The 21,011-nt window shown below is 45.1% G+C and overlaps 1 protein-coding gene across 1 annotated transcript in view; it reads right to left on the reverse strand.

The window, feature by feature from the left end:
• LOC120927026 (coiled-coil domain-containing protein 17-like) overlaps positions 1-21,011 on the reverse strand; it is a gene marked incomplete at its 5' end in the record, with an annotated part of 62,430 nt that overhangs the window by 8,435 nt on the left and 32,984 nt on the right. Inside the window, 3 exons of the mRNA XM_040337441.1 lie at positions 12,263-12,472; positions 14,464-14,549; positions 14,632-14,822. Coding sequence (XP_040193375.1) covers positions 12,263-12,472; positions 14,464-14,549; positions 14,632-14,822 — 487 coding nt within the window. The remainder of the gene's footprint in view (positions 1-12,262; positions 12,473-14,463; positions 14,550-14,631; positions 14,823-21,011) is intronic.

The following is a 21,011-nucleotide window of genomic DNA, read 5'->3' on the forward strand; positions in this document are numbered from 1 at the left end:
GTAGGGGTTCCCCCAAATTAAATTACCAGGCCCTTCAGGTCTGGAATGGATATTAAGGGGAACCCCGCCGTAAAAACCAAAAAAAAAAAAGACGTGCGGTTCCCGGCAAATATCCATTTCAGGCCCTTCAGGTCTGGTGTGGATTTTAAGGGGAACTCCACCCCAAATTGAAAAAAAAAATGGCGTGGAGTCCCCCTAAAAATCCACACCAGACACTTATCCGAGCACGTTGACCTGGCCGAGCGCAGAAAAGAGGGGGGGACAGAGTGCGGCCCCCCCCCTCTCCTGAACCGCACCAGGCCACATGCCCTCAACATGGGGAGGATGTCCCCATGTTGATGGGGACAAGGGTCTCATCCCCACAACCCTTGCCCGGTGGTTGTGGGGGTATGCGGGCGGGAGGCTTATCAGAATCTGGAAGACCCCTTTAACAAAGGGGACCCCCAGATCCTGGCCCCCCCCCTATGTGAAATGGTAATGGGGTACATTGTACCTCTACCATTTCACCCCCAAAAAAATGTCAAAGTGTTAAAAATGACAGTAGCCGGTTTTTGACAAATCTTTTAATAAAATCTTCTTTTCTTCTTTCCTTCGGGTTTCTTCCGCTGCTTCTTTCTCGGGTCTTCTCGTCCACATCTTGCCCGACGTCTTCTTCTATCTTCTCCGTCCGTCCTTCAGCCTTCTGGTCACGCATCTTGCCCGTTGTCTTGTCCTGTCTTCTTCTCCGTCCTTCCGCCAGCCTCCTCGCATCTTGTGTCTTCTCCGGTCTTCTTCTCGGTCCGCCAGCCTTCTCGTCCCCGGACCCAGCGTTTGAATTTGAATTGGGCCGCCGTGTTCCCGCTCCTGGGACCCGCCCCCCTCTGACGCCACAAGTAAACTCCTTAGAAGGTCATGTGCGTCAGAGGGGGGCGGGGTCACATGAGTGTGACACGGCGGGAACTTCTTCTCCGGGCGGCGCGATTGAAATTGAATTCCCCCGCTGTGTGACGCTCTGTGACCCCCTTTTTTTTTTTTTTTTTTTTTTTTTTAATGAGCAATGACTCTATTCTTTATAGCCATGAGTACTTTAACCACTTGCCCACCGGGTTAATTCTGGCACTTCTCTCCTTCATGTGAAAATCACAATTTTTTGGCTAGAAAATTAATCAGAACCCCCAAACATTATATATTTTTTTTTAGCAGACATCCTAGGGAATAAAATGGCAGTCATTGCAATACTTTTTGTCACACCGTATTTGCGCAGCGGTCTTACAAGCGCACTTTTTTTGGATAAAAATCACTTTTTTGAATTAAAAAATAAGACAACAATACATTTTGCCCAATTTTTTTATATATTGTGAAAGATAATGTTACGCCGAGTAAAATGATACCCAACATGTCACGCTTAAAAATTGCGCCCGCTCGTGGCATGGCGTCAAACTTTTACCCTTTAAAAATCTCGATAGGCGACGTTTAAAAAATTCTACAGGTTGCATTTTTTGAGTTGCAGAGTAGGTCTAGGGCTAGAATTATTGCTCTCACTCTAACGATCGCGGCGATACCTCACTTGTGTGGTTTGAATACCGTTTTCATATGCGGGCGCTACTCGCGTATGCGTTTGCTTCTGTGCGCGAGCTCGTCGGGACGGGGCGCTTTAAAACATTTTTTTGGGGGTTTTCTTATTTATTTTTATTTCGTTTTATAATTTTTTACACTGAAATAAAAAAAAAAAAATGATCAGTTTTCTTCCTATTACAAGGAATGTAAACATCCCTTGTAATAGGACTAGTGTGTGACAGGTCCTCTTTATGGAGAGAGGCGGGGTCAATAAGGCTGGAAAGCATGGTATTGAAAAAAAAAATAAAAGATCTCATGCTTTCAGCTGCAATCATGTTCATTCACCACAGTGGTGTAGTGTATAGCACTTTGACCTAGCAGCAAAAGAGTCGTTAGTTCGAATCCCGCCCGTGACAGCATCTGCATGGAGTTTGCATGTTCTCCCTGTGCCTGCGTGGGTTTCCTCCCACAATATAAAAACACGCTGTAAATCGGTTCCGGTCTAAATAAGCCCTAATATGCAGTAGTATATTTAGGTTTGGTTCTGCCCTAGGCCTGACTACATATCTGCACCTCCTAATAGAAAAATGACCCACCCCTTCCTGTCAAGGTCACACCCTGTTTTTGTATAACCCCGCCCAGTAATTTTCAGGGGACCCACACACTAGTTCTGGGGGGGCACTGGATTCCCTTAACCACTTCCATACCAGGCACTTACGCACCTTCCCGCCCAAGCCAATTTTCAGCTTTCAACACTGTCGCACTTTGAATGGCAATTGCGCGGTCATACAACACTGTACCCAAACAAAATTGGCGTCCTTTTTTCCCCACAAATAGAGCTTTCTTTTGTTGTTATTTGATCACCTCTGCGTTTTTTTTTTTTGCGCAACAACTAAAAAAAGACTGCAAATTTTGAAACAAAAAAACGTTTTTATTTTTTTAGGTTAATTTTTTTGTAAATAAGTTTTTCTCTTTCAATTACGGGCACTGATATGGCGGCACTGATGGGCACCGATGAGATGGCACTGATGGACATCGATGAGGTAGTACTGACGGGCACAGATGAGGTGGCATTGATTGGCGGCGCTGCTATGCGGCACTGATGGGCACTCATAGGCGGCACTGATGGGCACTCATGGGCGGCACAGATGGGCGGCACTTATGGGTGGCACTGATGGATACTTATGGGTGGCACAGGTGGGCACTGATAGGTGGGCACTGTGCATGGATGGGCACTGTGGGGTGGCACTGATGGACACTGTGGGGTGGCACTGATTTTCCCAGTCAGTGCCCATTTGTGGGCACTGATTGGCATCTTTTTTCTTATTTTTTAATGCTTTTTGTTTTTTTGTTCTATATTTTTTTTGTTTTTGCACACCCAGGTGGTCCAGGGTGGGCATCCCTGGTGGTCCAGTGTGGTGATCCGAGGGGGGGCTGCGCTGATAAACAATCAGCGCGAACGCCCCCTGTCAGGAGAGCCGCCGATCGGCTCTCCTATACTCGCGTCTGTCAGACGCGAGTGAGGAAGAGCCATCGATGGCTCTTCCTGTTTACATCGTGATCAGCCGTGATTGGACACGGCTGATCACGTGGTAAAGAGTCTCCGTCTCCGTGAGAGACTCTTTACCGAGATCGGAGATGCAGGGTGTCAGACTGACACCCCGCATCACCGATCGCCGCACTGCGTGCCCCCACAGGCGCGTGCGGCATGAAATCCTGCAGGACGTCCTGTCAGGATTGTGTAACCACTTCCCGGACGTAAATCGGCCATAGGCTGGGCGGGAAGTGGTTAATTTGCATAGTTTTTCTCTCACTTCCTGTTTGGCTATGGGGCAGGAAGTGAAGGCAAATCTCCCCAATTGGACACAGATAATACAAAATAAACTGACAGGGCCTATAACCCTCCCTCACTCTATCCAAAATTAAAGAAAATAAAACTTGTTGATTATAGTTCTTGTCAGGGGCGGACTGACCATTGAGTCACTCGGGCACTGCCCGAGGGCCCCATGCCACTAGGGGGCCCCATCCGGGTTGCCAGGCTCAGTAAAACCAGGGACAGTATGTAAAAATCTGTGTTTTTTTTAGATCTGTCCCTGATATGTCCGAAAATGACATGCTTTTAATGTGAATATCCCAAGATTTTAGCTGCCCGCCTCTGCACTACCTCCTGGCGTGGTGGTCATCTGTAAGCCAGAGGGGCCCCATAATCTTCTATTGCCCAGGGGCCCCATGAGTTGTCAGTCCGCCCCTGGTTCTAGTTTAAGCACAAATTTCATAGAGTTTTATTGAGAGCCCTAAGAAAATATAACCATGCCAATAGGCCAGGATAGAGCGTTGCTAATATGTAGGAATGTGTGTGTTAGAGCACCCCACCCAATGTTAACTAAAAAATTATTAATTTGCAAATAAGTATTATCTGCTCATTTTTTTGGGGATGTCTGCACCCCTGATAGTGACAACATTTGTGAGGTGTCTTCACCCTTTCTAATTCATTCACTTCCTGTCACATAGCCAAACAGGAAGTGAGGGTAAAACCTTACTAATATCTTTTCTTGGGGACACAGAGATCAATCTAAATAGTTTCCCATTATGTAAATTGCACTCTAGCATTTTGCTGTGTACACCCCAAATTATTAGGGATCGTGGACTTTGGGGTTCATTTACTAAAGGCAAATCCACTTTGCACTACAAGTGCAAAGCAAGGAAGAAAGAAAACAAAACAACTTTGCTTCTACAGGATTGGATGTTAAAACCATCAGTGCTTCCTCTCTGATTTTCAGCAACTATGCTTGTACTGCAGAGTGGCTTTGCCTTTACTAAACCCCAAACTAAATAATCATTTGGGGCAGGGATCCTCAAACTACGGCCCTCCAGCTGTTTTAGAACAACACATCCCATGAGGCCTTGTAATGCACTGACATTCACAGACATGACTAGGCATGATGGGAATTGTAGTTCCTGAACAACTGGAGGGCCGTAGTTTGAAGACCCATGATTTGGGGTGTACACAGCAGTGCTGGAGTGCAATTTGCTTAATGGGGACACTAGTTAGATTGACCTGTGTCCCCAAGAAATGACACTGGTAGGGTTTTAACCTCACTTCCTGTTCAGCTGTGTGACAGGAAGTGAAGCCAATTTTAAGAAAAGGGACACAAAGCTCAACACAAAAATAAAAAAACACAAAGCAGGGGTTCTAACACTCACTTGGCTTCCCTCAAACACCCACAATTTGAATAGGATTGCCTTGCGCTAGATTTAAGCACAGTGCTGTAAATCAGCACGTCAAGCCTGTCCACCAATAGCAAACCCCCCCCACAGGCCATGTTTGCAGGTTTTCCTTCATCTTGCACATGTGCTTTAAAATACAGTCTGGACAGCAATTCTTGATAAGAGAAATCCACAAAACATGTCCTGTCGGGGGTACTTGAGGGCTGAGGACCACTGCAGAAAAAATAAAATACTTACCAGTTTTTGTCTTTAAAGTCATGGGGAATAAACATGGCAAACATTTCATGATTACACACCAGGAAAGAAGCTTAGACACACATAATTTGTTAGGCCCAAACCGATTTCAGCTGCAGCTGTCAACATATGTAGCATGAAAAAGTAACAAAAGACAAACTTAACAATTTTAAAGTAATTTTTATTGGTCAACAAAACAAGGAAAGCGAAAAAAGACAAACAAACAAACACAAACAAAAAGACATTTCAAAATTCTAAATAACCATAGCTTCACACATTTTTCATAAAATAAGGCCACATAGACAAATACATCAAAGTGAACATCATTTAAAAATAAACCAAAACCATTGGCAAAATAAAACAAAACCCATGCAACAAACCACATTTGTGTTTAGCAACAGCATTTCTGCCAGCCTGCCCCTTCTGAGGGCAGCTGAGGACTGATCGATCCAAGCTTTTTATAACAGTGCTAGTAATGAAGCAATTGAAATCACATGAACAAATTGCAGTCTCTAGTTTGGGTGAGCTTGTAATTGGGCACACCTGCAATTAACCCAAACCACGCTCTATGAGCATCCAAGGAGTGTTTTTCACCTTTTAAAAAGAAAGGATATTTTTTTTCTAAGTGTTTGAGCATGCTCAGTTCATCACACATGTAGGAACCAAGCTGCAATGGAATGAGAGCTTTTTTTTTTTTGGTTTCCCCTGATCTGATGCTTTCCAGCCTGAAGGGGAGGTGTTAAAGACAGAAGTAAACACGCACATTTAATAATCTATTTGTGGGAAAAAAAAGGTTGCCAATTTTGTTTGGGAGCCACGTCGCACGACTGCGCAATTGTCAGTTAAAGCGACGCCGTGCCGAATCACAAAAACTTGCCCGGTCATTGACCAGAAATATGGTCCGGGCTCAAGTGGTTAAAAATTAACAAAACACAAAAGTGAGCCCAATTTTTGGGGATAATGTGAAAGATGATGTTACACTGAGTAAATAGATACCTTACATGTCACGCTTTACTATTGGAAACACTCCTGCAATGGGGCCAAAATGAATTCCGTGAATATCCCCATAGGCGACCTTTTATTTTTTTTTCCAGGTTACCAGTTTATAGTTACAAAGAAGGTCTAGTGGTAAAAGTATTGCTCTCGCTCTAACGCACGCGTCAATACCTCACATGTGTGGTTTGAACGATGTTTATATATGTGGGCGGGACTTGCGTAAGTCCCGCCCACATATGTAAAAATTATTTTTACTTTTTGCTATAATAAATATCCCCAAAAATATATATTGTAAAAAATAAAAAAACCCTCAGTTTAGGCCGATACGTATTCTACATCTTTTTGGTTCCAAAAAATCGCAAATAGCGTTTAGTGTTTGGTTTTGGCAAAAGTTATAGCGTCTACAAAATATTTTTTTGTTTGTTTTAACTAGTTATTGGGGCGATCAGCGATTTTTATCAGTACTGCGACATTATGGCGGACACATCGAACACTTTTTTGGAACCATTGGCATTTTTCTATCGATCAGTGCTGTAAAAATGCATTGCTTACTGTAAAAATGCCACTGGCAGGGAAGGGGTTAACACTAGGTGCGAGGGAGGGGTTAAATATGTTCCCTGGGTGTGTTCTAACTGTAGGGGGGGGGGACTGACATGTGTAAATGACAGATCGCTGTTCATGAAGGGGAACTCCAGACCCCCCCCCAAAAAAAAATAAGGTGGGTTCCCTCCAGGTGCATACCAGGCTCTTAGGCTTGGTCTGGAACATAAGGGGTTAAACCCGCGCAAAAAAAAATAGCGTGGGGTCCCCCCCAAGATCCAAACCAAGCCCTTATCCCAGGCACGCAGTCTGGTCAGACAGGAATGGGGGTGGGGACGAGCGAGCGCCCCCCTCCCTCCTGAGCCATACCAGACCACATGCCCTCAACATGGGGGAGTGTGTGCTGTGGGGGAGGGGGGCACTGCCCCCCCACCCCAAAGCACTCTTGTCCCCATGTCGATAGGGACAAGAGCCTCTTCCCGACAACCCTGGCCGTTGGTTGTCGGGGTATGCGGGCGGAGGGCTTATCAGAATCTGAGAGGCCCCTTTAATAAAGGGGTCCCCAGATTCCGGCCCCCCACCCTATGTGAATGAGTATGGGGTACATTGTACCCCTACCCATTCACCTGGGGAAAAAAATGGAATAAAATAATACACCACACATGAATAAATTAATTTATTAGTCAGCCGGGGGTCTTCTGCCGGGGCCCCCCACCACCACCCCATTAGGCCCCGGGCTTCGCCATCTTCTGCCGGAACCCCCTTCACCAGTGAGGCTCCTGCCTTTGGGGGAGGGTCCCGGGCTACTACGACGGTTTCTGCGGGGGGGGTGCACTGGCACCCCACCCCCGTCTTCAGCGACGTAATTCACCGGGACCCCCTTCACCAGGGAGGCTCCTGCCTTTGGGGGAGGGTCCCGGGCTTCCACGACGGTTTCTGCGGGGGGGGGGTGCACTGGCACCCCACCCCCGTCTTCAGCGACGTAATTCACCGGGACCCCCTTCACCAGGGAGGCTCCTGCCTTTGGGGGAGGGTCCCGGGCTTCCACGACGGTTTCTGCGGGGGGGTGCACTGGCACCCCACCCCCGTCTTCAGCGACGTAATTCACCGGGACCCCCTTCACCAGGGAGGCTCCTGCCTTTGGGGGAGGGTCCCGGGCTTGTACGGTGTCTTCCACCGGAGGGCGCCACTCTCCGGGCTTCTGCGATGCCTTCCGCTTCTGCCTGTCTCCTCCGCGGAGCACAGGGCTTGTCTCCGCTGTCTTCTCCCTTCTCTTCCATTCGATGTTGACACGACGAGGTCCGGCGCTGGAATGCCGTCTGAGCAGTGGGCATGGACTTATATAGGGCAATGCCACCATGTGACCTCAACCCATGTGACATCACATTCCCATCATGCCCAGGGAATGTGATGTCACATGGGTTGAGGTCACATGGTGGCATTACCCTATATAAGTCCATGCCCGCCGCTGACACGGCATGTCAGCGCGGAACCTCGTCGTGTCAACATCCAATGGAAGAGAAGCAAGAAGACAGCGGAGGCAAGCCCTGTGCTCCCGGAGGAGACAGGCAGAAGAAGGAAGAGAGAAGAAAGAAGACGGAAGAAAGCCCTGGCTCCGCGGGGGAGCCAGGCAGAAGAGGGAGCAGAGAAAAGACCGGGGAGTTGGCGCACCCCCGGCAGAAGACCAGGAAGACCGGAACCCTGGCGGAAGGCACCGGAAAGACCGGGGGATAGGCGCCATCCCCCGGCAGAAGACCCCGAAGTCCGGATGCCCCTCCCTAATGAAAAAGAGCTTAAATGGGGTGGGGGCATCCGGCGGAAGGCTCCGGAGAGGACCGAGGGATGGCGCCCTCCCCCGGCAGAAATCACCGAAGCCCAGGGTCCCGGCAGAAGATCGGGAGAGAAGAAACCCCCCCTTCTAAGAGAGCTAAAGAAGAAAGGGGGGGCTCCGGAGCAGATTAATAAAATATTTTATTCTGTGTGGTGTTTTATTTTACTTTACATTTCCCCCATGTGAATGGGTAGAGGTACGATGTACCCCATACTCATTCACATAGGGTGGGGGGCCGGCATCTGGGGGCCCCCTTATTAAAGGGAGCTCGCAGATTCCGATTAGCCCCGCCCGCATACCCCGACAACCAATGGCAAGGGTTGTCGGGAAGAGGCTCTTGTCCCTATCGACATGGGGGCAAGAGTGCTGTGGGGTGGGGGGGGCAGTGCCCCCCTCCCCCACAGCACACACTCCCCCATGTTGAGGGCATGCGGTCTGGTACGGCTCAGGAGGGGGGGGGCGCTCGCTCGTCCCCGCCCCCATTCCTGTCCGGGCCAGACTGCATGCTTGGGATGAGGGCTTGGTTTGGATCTGGGGGGGGGACCCCCGCGCCGAATCGGCGCGGGTTTAACCCCTCACGTTCCGGACCAAGCCTAAGAGCCTAATGTAGCCCTGGAGGGGGACCCGCGCCGATTTCAAGTTTGAAATTTGGCGCGGAGTTCCCCTTCAGGGCTGAAAACAGCTCGGAGATTCCCGTGCGCCGCGTCACGCAGCGCAATCACGGGTACGCCGCTTGGTATTTACCAAGATTTTCACGGCGTACTGACAAGGCGCACGGGAATCCCTGACTTTTCTCTCTGCGCATGCCCAGTATGCAAATGAACCTCCCGAGGTTCAGGCGCACTGTGCAAGCGTACGGGGATCTGTTTTCAAAAAACACTTTCCCTTTCAATTCGGCCCGCCAAACACTTCAAAACACATGTCACTTCACTTCCCCTGCATCCCCCCACCTCCCCCCCTAATAAACTCCCGCCCAAACCCCCGCAATTTACAGTTTAATGTGCCGTGCGCCAGGTCTGTACTGGTGCACAATGCACCCTCTCCTGGGCGCACGGAGCACATTAGTAACTAGGGAAATACACTGCACTAGCAGCGTATTTCTTTAGTAAATCACCAAACGGCTGCTACTCCTGCTTTTACTCCATGAGTCATGGAGTAAAGGCTTGGTAAATCAGCCCCAAAGTGTTGTGTGTTTCTTCCAAACAACTCAACTTTGGTTTCATCTGTCCACAGAATATTTTGCCAGTACTGCTGTGGAACATCCAGGTGCTCTTGTGCAGGGGTTCACATACCTTTTCCACCTGCACTGCGAATGTTTACACAGTGTGTTCAATAAAAACATGGTAATGTTTAATTCTTTGTGTGTTATTAGTTTAAGCAGACTGTTATTGTCTATTGTTGTGACTTAGATGAAGATCAGATCACATTTTATGACCAATTTGTGCAGAAATCCATATCATTCCAAAAGGGTTCACATACTTTTTGTGGCAACTGTATAAGGTATATAAGGCTTTACATCTACACGTTGCGGTGATGTGAATCAAAACGCACATTTTACAACATGTTACTGCAAACTACAATAACACATATACTCAATGCAATGCCATTCATTTACTATGGCACTCCCATGCACAAGTACAGTATGTGCCAACAGATCTTTGCTGCAATGCACCTAAAACATATGCTACCCAATGTGTCCCTCTGCATTTAAGAAAAAGGGTGCAGGTTTTTGGTTCATTGCCATGTTTAAGAAGCCAATTCTAAATGAATGGGCCACCCTAATGCAATAAATCCTAACGCATAATATACCACATTTAACTTATGTTCTGTAATACACAGTAAAGGACCTATCAGGCGTGAAAGCGTCCTAAGGCAAGCCTAGGTTTCCTTGACTATTGAAAATGTGTAAATCACTGATAAAGTGTGTTATCTAAGTATTATAATCAGTGGCGGTGCGCCCATGAGGGGCACATGGGCGCTGCCCCCTCTCTCCTGCCACCCCTCTATCACCATAGATAGATTCATGCATTGCATGAATCTATCTATGGTCACCGCTGCCACCCCCTATTCAGGTGCCTGGCTCTTTTTCAAGTGTCGGGAGCCTGAATTAAAGCGGCAACATATTTTTTGGAAGCACCCGTTTAGAGCTATAGCCGTCCAAATGCTGGGCGCTCGCAGTTCATACAGCTTTGTGTTAGGAAGGCGAACAAATATTTGCTTTCCTAACACTGAACCGCCTCTCCGTCAATCAGGTGTTCGGGTCTGTTACCTGTCACCTGATTGGCTGAAATGACAGGCGCAGTGATTGGATGCTGTAACAGAATGTCCCGGGACACCCAAAGACTTTTGAAGAATGAGGGGTACTCCTGTGCCAGCATCACTAATAACTCTTGGGTCTAGGGTCATCCTGTGCCCCTTTTGGGCATAGGGTGACTGAGAAATATTAATTATAAATTACATGAGATGTGACTGATAACTGATAATTCTTATTGCAGGAATATTACAGTTTGGTTCATGCTGACCCACACCCGGTCAATAAGAGTGTCTCCTTCAATGTGAGGACACATGCTTTTGAGATGTTAATTGAGGCTCCTAAAGACCTTTCATTATGTATGCTAATAATACTGTTTTGTGTGTGGAATGTGACTTGTCAAGCTGTAGTAATTACCTCCTCTAATGCAGAGACAGGCTGTCTGGAATGTTTAGTAATTAGCCCATCTGAAGGTGTATTGAAGCCCCCCCAGTGTGTGATGTGTGGGTGGAGAGTTGATTCATTGTTCACTTGGTTTCTAAAACTGTATATAAGAAAGCTAAGTTACCATTAAAGGCATTCATACTTTTGACTCAGAGAACGGAGCTTGTCTCGTTATTCTGGAAAATGAAATGGATCGTGTCTGCTAGATTGTGGAGTGTCAGATGAGCTGTTGTGGTTGATGGAATGGGAATATCGTAAACGGTGGTGACCGTTACAGATGCCTATAAGGCATCCAATCATAGCAGGGGCTGGGAAGAGAAGATGGGAGAAAACATCGAGGAGCGTGAAGGACACTACCGCGACCTGCTACCCCACCGAGACAAGGTAAGCGTCGGGCAGGCGGGGGATGCACACTGGCAGCATTTGATGGGCACAGTGGTGGCAATTGATGAGCACAGTAGAGGCAATTGATGAGCACACTGGCAACAATTGATGGGCACAGTGGCAGCAATTGATGGGCGGACTGGCAGCAATTGATGAGCACAGTAGTGGTAATTGATGGGCACACTGGCAGCAATTAAGTACAGTAGCTGCCTTTGATGGCACAGTGGAGGCAATTTATGGGTACAGTGGCTGTGTTTGATGGGCACAGTGGCTGTCTTTGATGGCACAGTGGCTGCGTTTAATGGCACAGTGGCTGCGTTTGATAGAACAGTGGTGGCGTTTGATGGGCACAGTGGCTGCGTTTGATGGGCACAGTGGCTGCGTTTAAGGGCACAGTGGCAGCAATTAATGGGCGTTTGATGGGCACAGTGGCTGCAATTGACGTTCTTTTTGTTTGTTTACCCCCCCAAAAAAAAAATTGGAGCACCAGCCACCACTGATTATAATAGAAAGTGCAACTGATTATTATCAGCAGCTCAAAGATTTCTATAATCTAATTTCTTTCAGTAGCTGAACTATATGTAAAAATTATGTTATCACACAACTTTTACTAATTTTCTCATAAGATTATATTAGAAAAAAAGACAAATCTTGGGGGGAAACATTGATAAACAGACCCTATGATAGGTTAACAAATTAGGACTGCAAAAATATTTTTGAGCGTACAATGAAGCTTTAAAAAAAAAAAAAAATCAGGCATGGAAATACAAAGTCTTCAAAGTCATCTGAAGTAACATAATTTACATTTGAAAAGGTACCTGGGAACAGCCTGCTTCGTAGCCAAAATAGCGATATTCTGCCTCTTGTTGTCATGGAACTTGGATAAAGCAGCCTCACAATAAACGGGAGGGAGGGCTGAAGGATTTCCCATCTCCTGCCCTCCACTGCAGAGACTCACTACCACTCTGCATACTCGATAAGATGGATCAAGGCCAAGGAGATAGTCGTAAAATACCACAAAGCCAGCGCTGTAACAAGAGGAATACATAAAACTGACGCAATATGTTCTCCATGCTGTTTTATGTTCTCCACACTTATTCTTTATGCTTGGTTGTATTTGTTATCCTTGCTGAACTTCCACATTTTACTTTTAAGAGTTTTTAACCTTGATAATACAAGCACTGCGCACTGGAAGATGTTTACACTTTTTTTGTAACTATCTATAGAAATTTCCTATATACGTACAGTATTTTAATACGTTGCTTTTTTAGCTTTACTCTATTGTAGTTTACTTTAATCTTTATTGTATCTCATATGCTTTCTGAATCATTCTTTTTAGTCAGTTAACAGTATTTAAATTAGTATTTATATAAGCATAATGTTTAAGACTTTATCATATTACTTTTTATATGTACCACAAGTATACTATATACTGACTAATTCACAATTCTTATGAATGTTTTATATAATATTTTTGGCCCTGATGAAGAGGGATCAGTTAAAGGGGTTGTAAAGGTTAATTTTTAATTTTCTAAATAGGTTCCTTTAAGCTAGTGCATTGTTGGTTCACCTACCTTTTCCTTCAATTTCCCTTCTAAATGTTTTGTTTCTTTGTTTTCTTTGTCTGAATTTCTCACTTCCTGTTCCTCCTCAGTAAGATGTTCAGTAAGCTGTTCTAAATGACTAACCACCGCTCGGATGATGGTGGAAAGCTTACTGACAAGAAACAGGAAGTGAGAAATTCAAACAAAGAAAAAAAACATTTAGAAGGGAAATCAAAGGAAAAGGTAAGTGAACGACCAATGCACTAGTTTAAAGGAACCTATTTAGAAAATAAAAAAACTAACATTTACAATCCCTTGCTCCTGAATTGCATTGACTACCATTCTTAAATTCATAATAAAAAAATTAACTGGACTTTTAACCATAATGTAGGTCTGCCAATCTGCAGACTAATGCAATGTTTAAGCAGAGTTCCAGCCTGTACAAAACAAATTAAAAGGCAGCAGCTACAAATACTGTAACTACCAATGTTTAATATAAGGACACTAACCTGTTTTAAATTTAACCAATGGATTCCTAACCGATAGAACAAAACCGATCGTTAGTAGGCACAACCATCGGTTAAAAATCCATGCATGCTCAGAATCAAGCATGCTTGGAAGCATTGAACTTCGTTTTTTTCAGCACGTCGTTGTGTTTTACGTCACCGCGTGCTGACACGATAGTTTTTTTAACCGATGGTGTGTAGGCGCGGCGGACCATCAGTCAGCTTCATCGATTAATCAGTCCGTTCTCATCAGATGGACTGATCGTGTGTACGCGGCATTATAGTTTAGTACTGGGTCAGTGTTATACTCGCATAGGGGGAGATTTATCTAAATTTGGTGCACTCAGAATCTGATGCATGGTAACCAATTAGCTTCTAACTTCAGGTTGTTCAATTAAGCTTTGACAATAAGTGTACTTTCACACTGGGGCGGTGCCAGCATTAGTGTTAAAGCACCGCTAGTTTTAAAGGCACTTATCCGCTGTTATAGCAGCGCTTTTAACCCCCGCTAGCAGCCAAAGAAAGGGTTAAAAGTGTTGTGTTGTGGCGCTGCCGAATCGCTTTGCAGGCGCTTTGGCAGCGCAGCCCAATTATTTCAATGGGCAGGGCGTTTTGGGAGCCGTGTATACACCACTCCCGCACCGCCCCAAAGATGCTGCGTGCAGGACATTTTTTCCCATGCTGCAAGCGCACCGCCCCAGCGTGAAAGCACTCAGGCTTTCACACTGGGGAGGCATGAGAGATGCTTTTCAGGCGCTTTACAGGCTATTTTTAACGCTAAAATGCCTGAAAAGCACCCCAGTGTAGAAAGGGGTCTAAAAATTGCAAGTTGGTTTCTACTAAATAACCCCCATAGTATTGAAGGATACTCAGTAGGGTTACAGTTTTGTGATATAAATCATCCATAGCCATTTTTTGTTACATAAAAACAAGATGTGATTCCGGCAAACATGAAAATATGGTACTTACATTGGGTCATATGGTGCTGGCTCCAGGCCATGACTGAAGTTGAAATACTGTTTAGCAAGATCGGGGGAGTAGGGTTTGTTCAATTCCTGCAACATTATTCGGTTATGTTGTTTTTTTGTATACAGTATGTTTACACAACTATTGTCACAAAAATGATCAATTTGTTACCAGTGGAATGCGGGTATTCATCTGAGGTTTGGCTCTATGAGCAGCGGTTTTCAGACGACGTTTTATTTTCTGAATTTCCAGTTCCTGCTTCAAGACTTCCAGTTCTGCATTTAAGGTCTTTATGTTTTGGGTAGTAGGCTCTTTCACAAATCTGGGGAACTTCAGACCCTTCTCAAAATTGGATGCAAAATCTAATGTAAATAAACAAAAATAAACTGATATATTTCAAATAATTATATACAATGCAATGTTTGTAGGCAATAATTAAGGAAATGTATGTATAAAAGTATATCTAAAGCCAAATGTGTTTACTTTTACTTGGCCAGGTGCTATCATTGGAAAAGATCTAATCTATTTCTGTAGTGGAGACAATTGTAAAAGATGGAATTTTCTAAGTGACAGTGGTTAAAGTGACTCTGAAAGTTAGAAATAAAAAAAAATTGTTATTGACAGCAGCAGAAACCAATGGCTCCCACTGCTGTGACAGCCAATAAGGAGAGAAAGACTTGGGTGAGCCACTGCTCTCATGCACATCGCAGGATCACCCAGAAGTTTTACCTTAACCAGTTACCGACCGACTAACGCAGATACACTGCGGCAGAATGGCTCCCCCAGGTGAAATCCTGTACGGGTACATCATTCTATATTTCGGTCACCAAAAGGCGCACGGACGCTGTACGGCAGGGAACCTGATGCACGTGGCAGGCGGGCACGATCGCCGCTGGCCACGCACGAGTGCCAGCACCGGGATTTGTGTGTGTAAACACACAAATCCCTGTGATGTCAGGGAAGAGGAAACATATAGTTTGTTCCTATTAAGTAGGAAAAACGATGTCTCCTAGTCACTCCAATCCCCACACAGTTAGAACACACAGTTAACCCCTTGATCGCCCCCTAGTGTTAACCCCTTCCCTGCAAGTGACATTTACACAGTAATCAGTGCATTTACATCAGTAATCAGTGTCAATGGTCCCAAAAAAGTGTCAAAAATGTCCGATCTGTCTGTCGAAATGTCGCAGTACCGCAAAAAAAAATCACAAATCACAACCATTACTAGTACAAAAATCATAAATCTTTCCCATAGTTTGTAGATGCTATAACTTTGGTGCAAACCAATCAATATACATGTACTGTAATTTTTTTACCAAAAATATGTAGAAGAATATTTTTTTTAAATTGGGATATTTATTATAGCAAAAAAAGTAAAAAATATAGTTTTTTTGTTTTTTTTTTAAACTGTCGCTATTTTTTAGGTTATAGCACAAAAAATTTAAACCGCAGAGGTGATCAAATACCACCAAAAGAAAGCTCTATTTGTGGGGAAAAAGGACGCAAATTTGGTTTGGGCACAGCATTGCACAACCGCGCAATTGTCAGTTAAAGCGATGCCAAATTGTAAAAAGTGCTGGTCAGGAAGGGGGTAAAATCTTCTGGGGCTGAAGTGGTTAATGCATAGAATACAATAGGGTAAAAAAAATCTGCTTTTAGAACCACTTGAAATCTCTCTAGCAGGGACACAGACAGTGAGAAAACACTGACAGGGGTTTACCTTTTCCATACCATACAAAACTAAAATAAAAAGAGGGCACTGAATCATCCAATATAATTATGAAGATTGAATTATACAAAGATATTAGCATTTTACACTTTTTTCATAATATCCAAATAATGAAAAATGAATGGTATTTTAAATATTGCACATACTACTGTATAGCACTTTACATTTCAATATGTATTCATATATAATAGCCTAATTGTGAGAAACTGAATGGTACATAGTAATTCATGTTTTGCCATCCGTGGCGGTGGCATTAAGAATTAACGGAACCCCCAAATGTCTGCTAAAGAGCAGTGTGTATTGTGAGCATTCCCAACCCTCACAAGCGTGAATCAAGGGTAAGGTAGGGTGCTTTGATGTTTTCAGAAAGTTATATACAGAACCCTGTCTATCCTTCCCATCAGCCATGATCTGCCTGTAAAAAATGGAGACCTACTGATTATGTCAGTGGGTCTAATATAAGTTATGTAATGAAAACAGAATAGTTTTGTTTAAACATATATTTAGTATGGGGTTGGAGGAAGGGAGAAATCAGGGATGGCAAAATATAAGCGGATTTCATTTCTAACTTCAGCTTTCGGGCTTAAAACATATATGTTCTATATTTATCCATGTTTTTTAAAACATATTTTCTTTACAAAAAACAGATAATGAATATTAAGTGAATACATTTTAGTGATCCTTTAATTAAATGATCTTATGTGTCATTCGCAGCGAGATGATGACGTGGTGCACGTGAGGCACGCACGCCGAGGGAGGAGCAGCCCGCGCCACGGACCGGACCTTGCGACGGGGGATGGAGGAAGCCGGAGGTTCTGAGGGTGCATTGGCGGCAGCGGGAACGGCGCAGAGTGGGAGACTGCAGAGCTGCTAGACCGCCGATCGTTCCCTCCGTGAGGCCGCTCTCCCCCGCCGTTTTAGTCGGGACCCCCCCTCTCTTCCTCCCTCTCCCCTCCGCTCTCTAAAGGAGGTGACGTACCGAGCGGCACAGACAGGAAGGAACAGGTGCCGTTTTTTGTAGCGTCGCTTGGTGGGTGCTTTTGGCTCTCGGCCCCTCGTGGATCACGGCTCCTCATCAGGTCCTTATGGAGCCCAGAAAAGCACTTAGGTAATATTTATGCCAATGTTCTCTTTCTGTCCTATGGAAGCACATTTACAGGAAAATCAATCCAGGTGGACAATCTGAAAATCCAGGTAATGGTAAGAACTTTACTTTGTCAGCGCTTGCCATTGGTTTTTTTTTTTTCTCCTCTCCTCTCAAGTGTGAAAGTCATCCGGATTAGCCTGGTATTGTAATAATCCTATAAATACTCCTGCATTGAGACGAAAACCTGCCAAGTGAAATTATAACCTATTTTTATTTATCCGTTTTTTTCCTCTCTTCTCTGCTATAGAAAGGCAATGTAGCAATTTATTCACAGACACCCCATAGCTGTTTCAGTAAGAGCGAAGAGGGAACTCACTAAGAGGAGACCTGTGGTACCTGGCAAAATTGTTAAACATCAGAGGGGTACCTGTTGTGAATGTTGCTTACACAAGCTCTATATGTCTCTCCTCATACGTACCTATACAGGAATCCATGCCTCTATGGGTTGATAGCCTTATAGACTGCAGACATTCACTCTGGCGGATAAGTAGAAAAGCATCAGCCATCTCATAGACATTGCACCTGCCCCCACAAAACAAATTTAAATTCTGGAAGGGGTATGTCCCGAAGCATTGTTTGAAATTTCAGGGGTTGGCATGTAATATTCCCTATATCGTTGGGTTAGGCTGGCTGCGAACCCAGGGCTGGATGGTGTTTGACTCCCTTGTCCAAGGTGCCCAACCGAATCAGGTCCACAAGCTCTCAGGCTGCATATACTGTGGACCAGGGCGAATGGTGCTTGATGTCTGAGAGACCCTAGATCTTGTATTCATAAAAACATCTGCTAAGCACGGGGGGGCTGGGAGGAAGTTATTGGCGGCCATCGCATGGCATGCCCCACTACACTTTAGGCGCTGACTAAACTATAAAGAAAAAAAAGAAAAAAAAGAAAAGAAAAAAAAGAAGGGGGGTGCAAATACAGTCCACATCATAGGATTGTTGCTGCGTAAAAACCGCAAGGCCTCCCGCAGTGGAAAAATCCTAAGAAAGCCTTAAATCCAAACAGGGAGTGCACAGCCCTTATAACCAAGGACGTGCAATCCTTCTATTCAAAAACCCGCCTTAGCGCAAACGGGTGAATCCTCGGTCCATTTTTTCTTTTAATCTATGGAAATACCCGGTGTCAAATACCCACCAAGAATTAATTAACACCCCCAAAATTGTGCAAAATTGCCCCCTAGGGAGCTATAAAAACTCTCATAAAAAATAAAAAAAAGGGGGAGGGGGAGAAGCTCCCCATCCTCTGATCAAACTGGGGAAACGCATCAGAGCGATAAAGAAATATAACATGAACAGATCAACTAGGGGGGCGGCCCTGAAAATCCCTAAAGATATCTCCACTACCAGTACGATTAGACACTATATGACGCCGGAAGGAAGTTCTAAGAGCCCAGGACTGACAAAAAAAGCAGAAAAAACTGGGACAAACAAAAAGGGAATAGGGGGGGTGGAAACCCCAAGTGCGGATACCTCAACAGAACTTGAACATGCAGTCAGCCAAATGGAAGACACTAGTTTGGATTCTCATATTCCCACAAAGGGGGAAATGGATGCTATGTTAAGGAGGTTGGAGAATGTAATAAGAGAGGAAATCAGCACCCTAAGAACGGACTTATTTCATACGCTAGAACGGGTAGAGGAAGCTGAGAAAAAAATAGAAAAGCAGGATCTTGAATTAAAAGAATTAAAAATTCAACATCTGAATATGAAACAAAACCAGAGGTTGCTGCAATACCGTCTAGAAGACCACGAGAACCGTAATAGAAGGCAAAACCTTAGGATACGATCGGTTAAGGAGGAGAGGGGCGAAGACCTGAGGAAAATTCTCAACGATTTGCTCCTTCCCCTCCTAAACAATGGTTCGGAAGGTCCCCTCAAAATAGAAAGGGTACATCGAGTGGGAAAGACTAGGGAGGGAGGAGGAAACTGGCACAGGGACATAATTGTTAGGTTCAGACACTTCGAAGACAAAGAGGAGATCTGGCAAAAACTGAGAAGAAAGCCCCCCCTATCCTATGACGGGACAGAGATCCAGATCTACACTGATTTGGCCTGGGAAACTCTGTCCAGAAGAAGGCACTTAAAACCCTTATTGGAACAGATGAGGAGGTCTAACATAAATTACCAATTGGGGTTCCCGGCCTGCCTGATAGGTTATAAAGAGGGAGTGTCAGCAAAATTAACATTCCCCGAGGACTTGGCAGGGTTTTGTCGTAAACTGGATATCCCGGTTATTGAATTACCCGGATGGGTCGAATAGCGATTAGAAAAAAAAGAAAAAAGAGATGTCCCTTGTGGCGGCCTGGAGAGATCAGTGTGGGGGGGGGGGGGGGGGGGGGGGGGGGGGGGGCGACTGGAGAGGGGAACAAGGAGGGCGGATCCGTAATCCCACACATATAAGATCGATTCCACGGAAAATCCCGGTGGATAATGTGTGGGAGAGGCGTTGGGTGGTTTCACCTCATCCATAAGAACCGACGGGTAGGGGGTACCGAGGTTCCCCACGGTTCAGAGGCGATGTTCTGGCCTAGGCAAGGGGGGGGAGGGGGGAGGTGGACGGGAGGGTTTGGAAGGGGAGAGGGAACTCTCCCTCTTCAGAATAGGGAGGGAATAGGGAACATGGCTCCCAGGGGATCTATTAGAAAGTTCAGCACGTCTAAGGAAACAATATAGTTTTAGGAAATGACAGAAGTAAAATTTTTATCCTACAATGTAAAGGGCTTAAATTCAGCTGTCAAAAGACTAAAGGTCCTGGCCGAGATTGAACAACTTAGAGCGGATGTGGTATTTATCCAAGAATCTCACTTGACCATAGACGCAAATATAAAGCTATACTCCCCGGCGTACCCTATCTGGTTTTATGGTGACTCCATTTCAAAACGCGCAAGGGGCGTGGCTATTGGGTTTACAAGAGGCTTTGGGTTTACTCTTGAGGCGAGGCTGACGGATCCCGAAGGGAGATTTCTATTTCTCAAAATAAAGATTGACAATATTACCTACACTCTAGCAAATATCTACGCCCCAAATGTACATCCAACCCAATATTTAGGCAAAATTCTGGGAAAATTGAATAACTTTTCTGAGGGACATATAATCCTGATGGGGGATTTAAACTTCGTCTTCAATCCAACAGAAGATAGCACGTCCCGTGGGAGGGAGACAAAAAATGCGCAGCTACAGAGAATCAAACATAAGCTCCACGAACGCCAACTAGTGGATGTCTGGCGGATTTTTCACCCAAAAGAACATGACTATACTTTTTTCTCCCCCCCCCACGGAACGTACTCCAGAATAGACTACATCCTGGCGGACCATGGGCTGCTCGACTCTATCACAGACGGTGTCAGACCATGCTCCAATATCAATGAAAATGATATTATCCACACAAAAGAGACAGCGGCCGATGTGGTGCCTAGATGATAGCCTGATTCGAGATGAAGGAGGGTTAAGTAGGGTGGAGGCCGAACTAAAACAATTTTTTCTCATCAACGATACCGCAGGGATTTCCAGTGCAACCTTGTGGGAAACGCACAAGGCTTATATTAGAGGAATTCTAATTGCTGAGGGCGCCAAAAAAAAAAAGAGAGGAAAAGTAAAGCTAACTCTCTTATGAAAGAGATAGAGACCCTAGAACGCAAACATAAAGCGCAAAGACTAAAAGAGACCTACCATAAT

Source organism: Rana temporaria, chromosome 1 (assembly GCF_905171775.1).
Source record: "Rana temporaria chromosome 1, aRanTem1.1, whole genome shotgun sequence".
Lineage (NCBI taxonomy): Eukaryota > Metazoa > Chordata > Amphibia > Anura > Ranidae > Rana > Rana temporaria.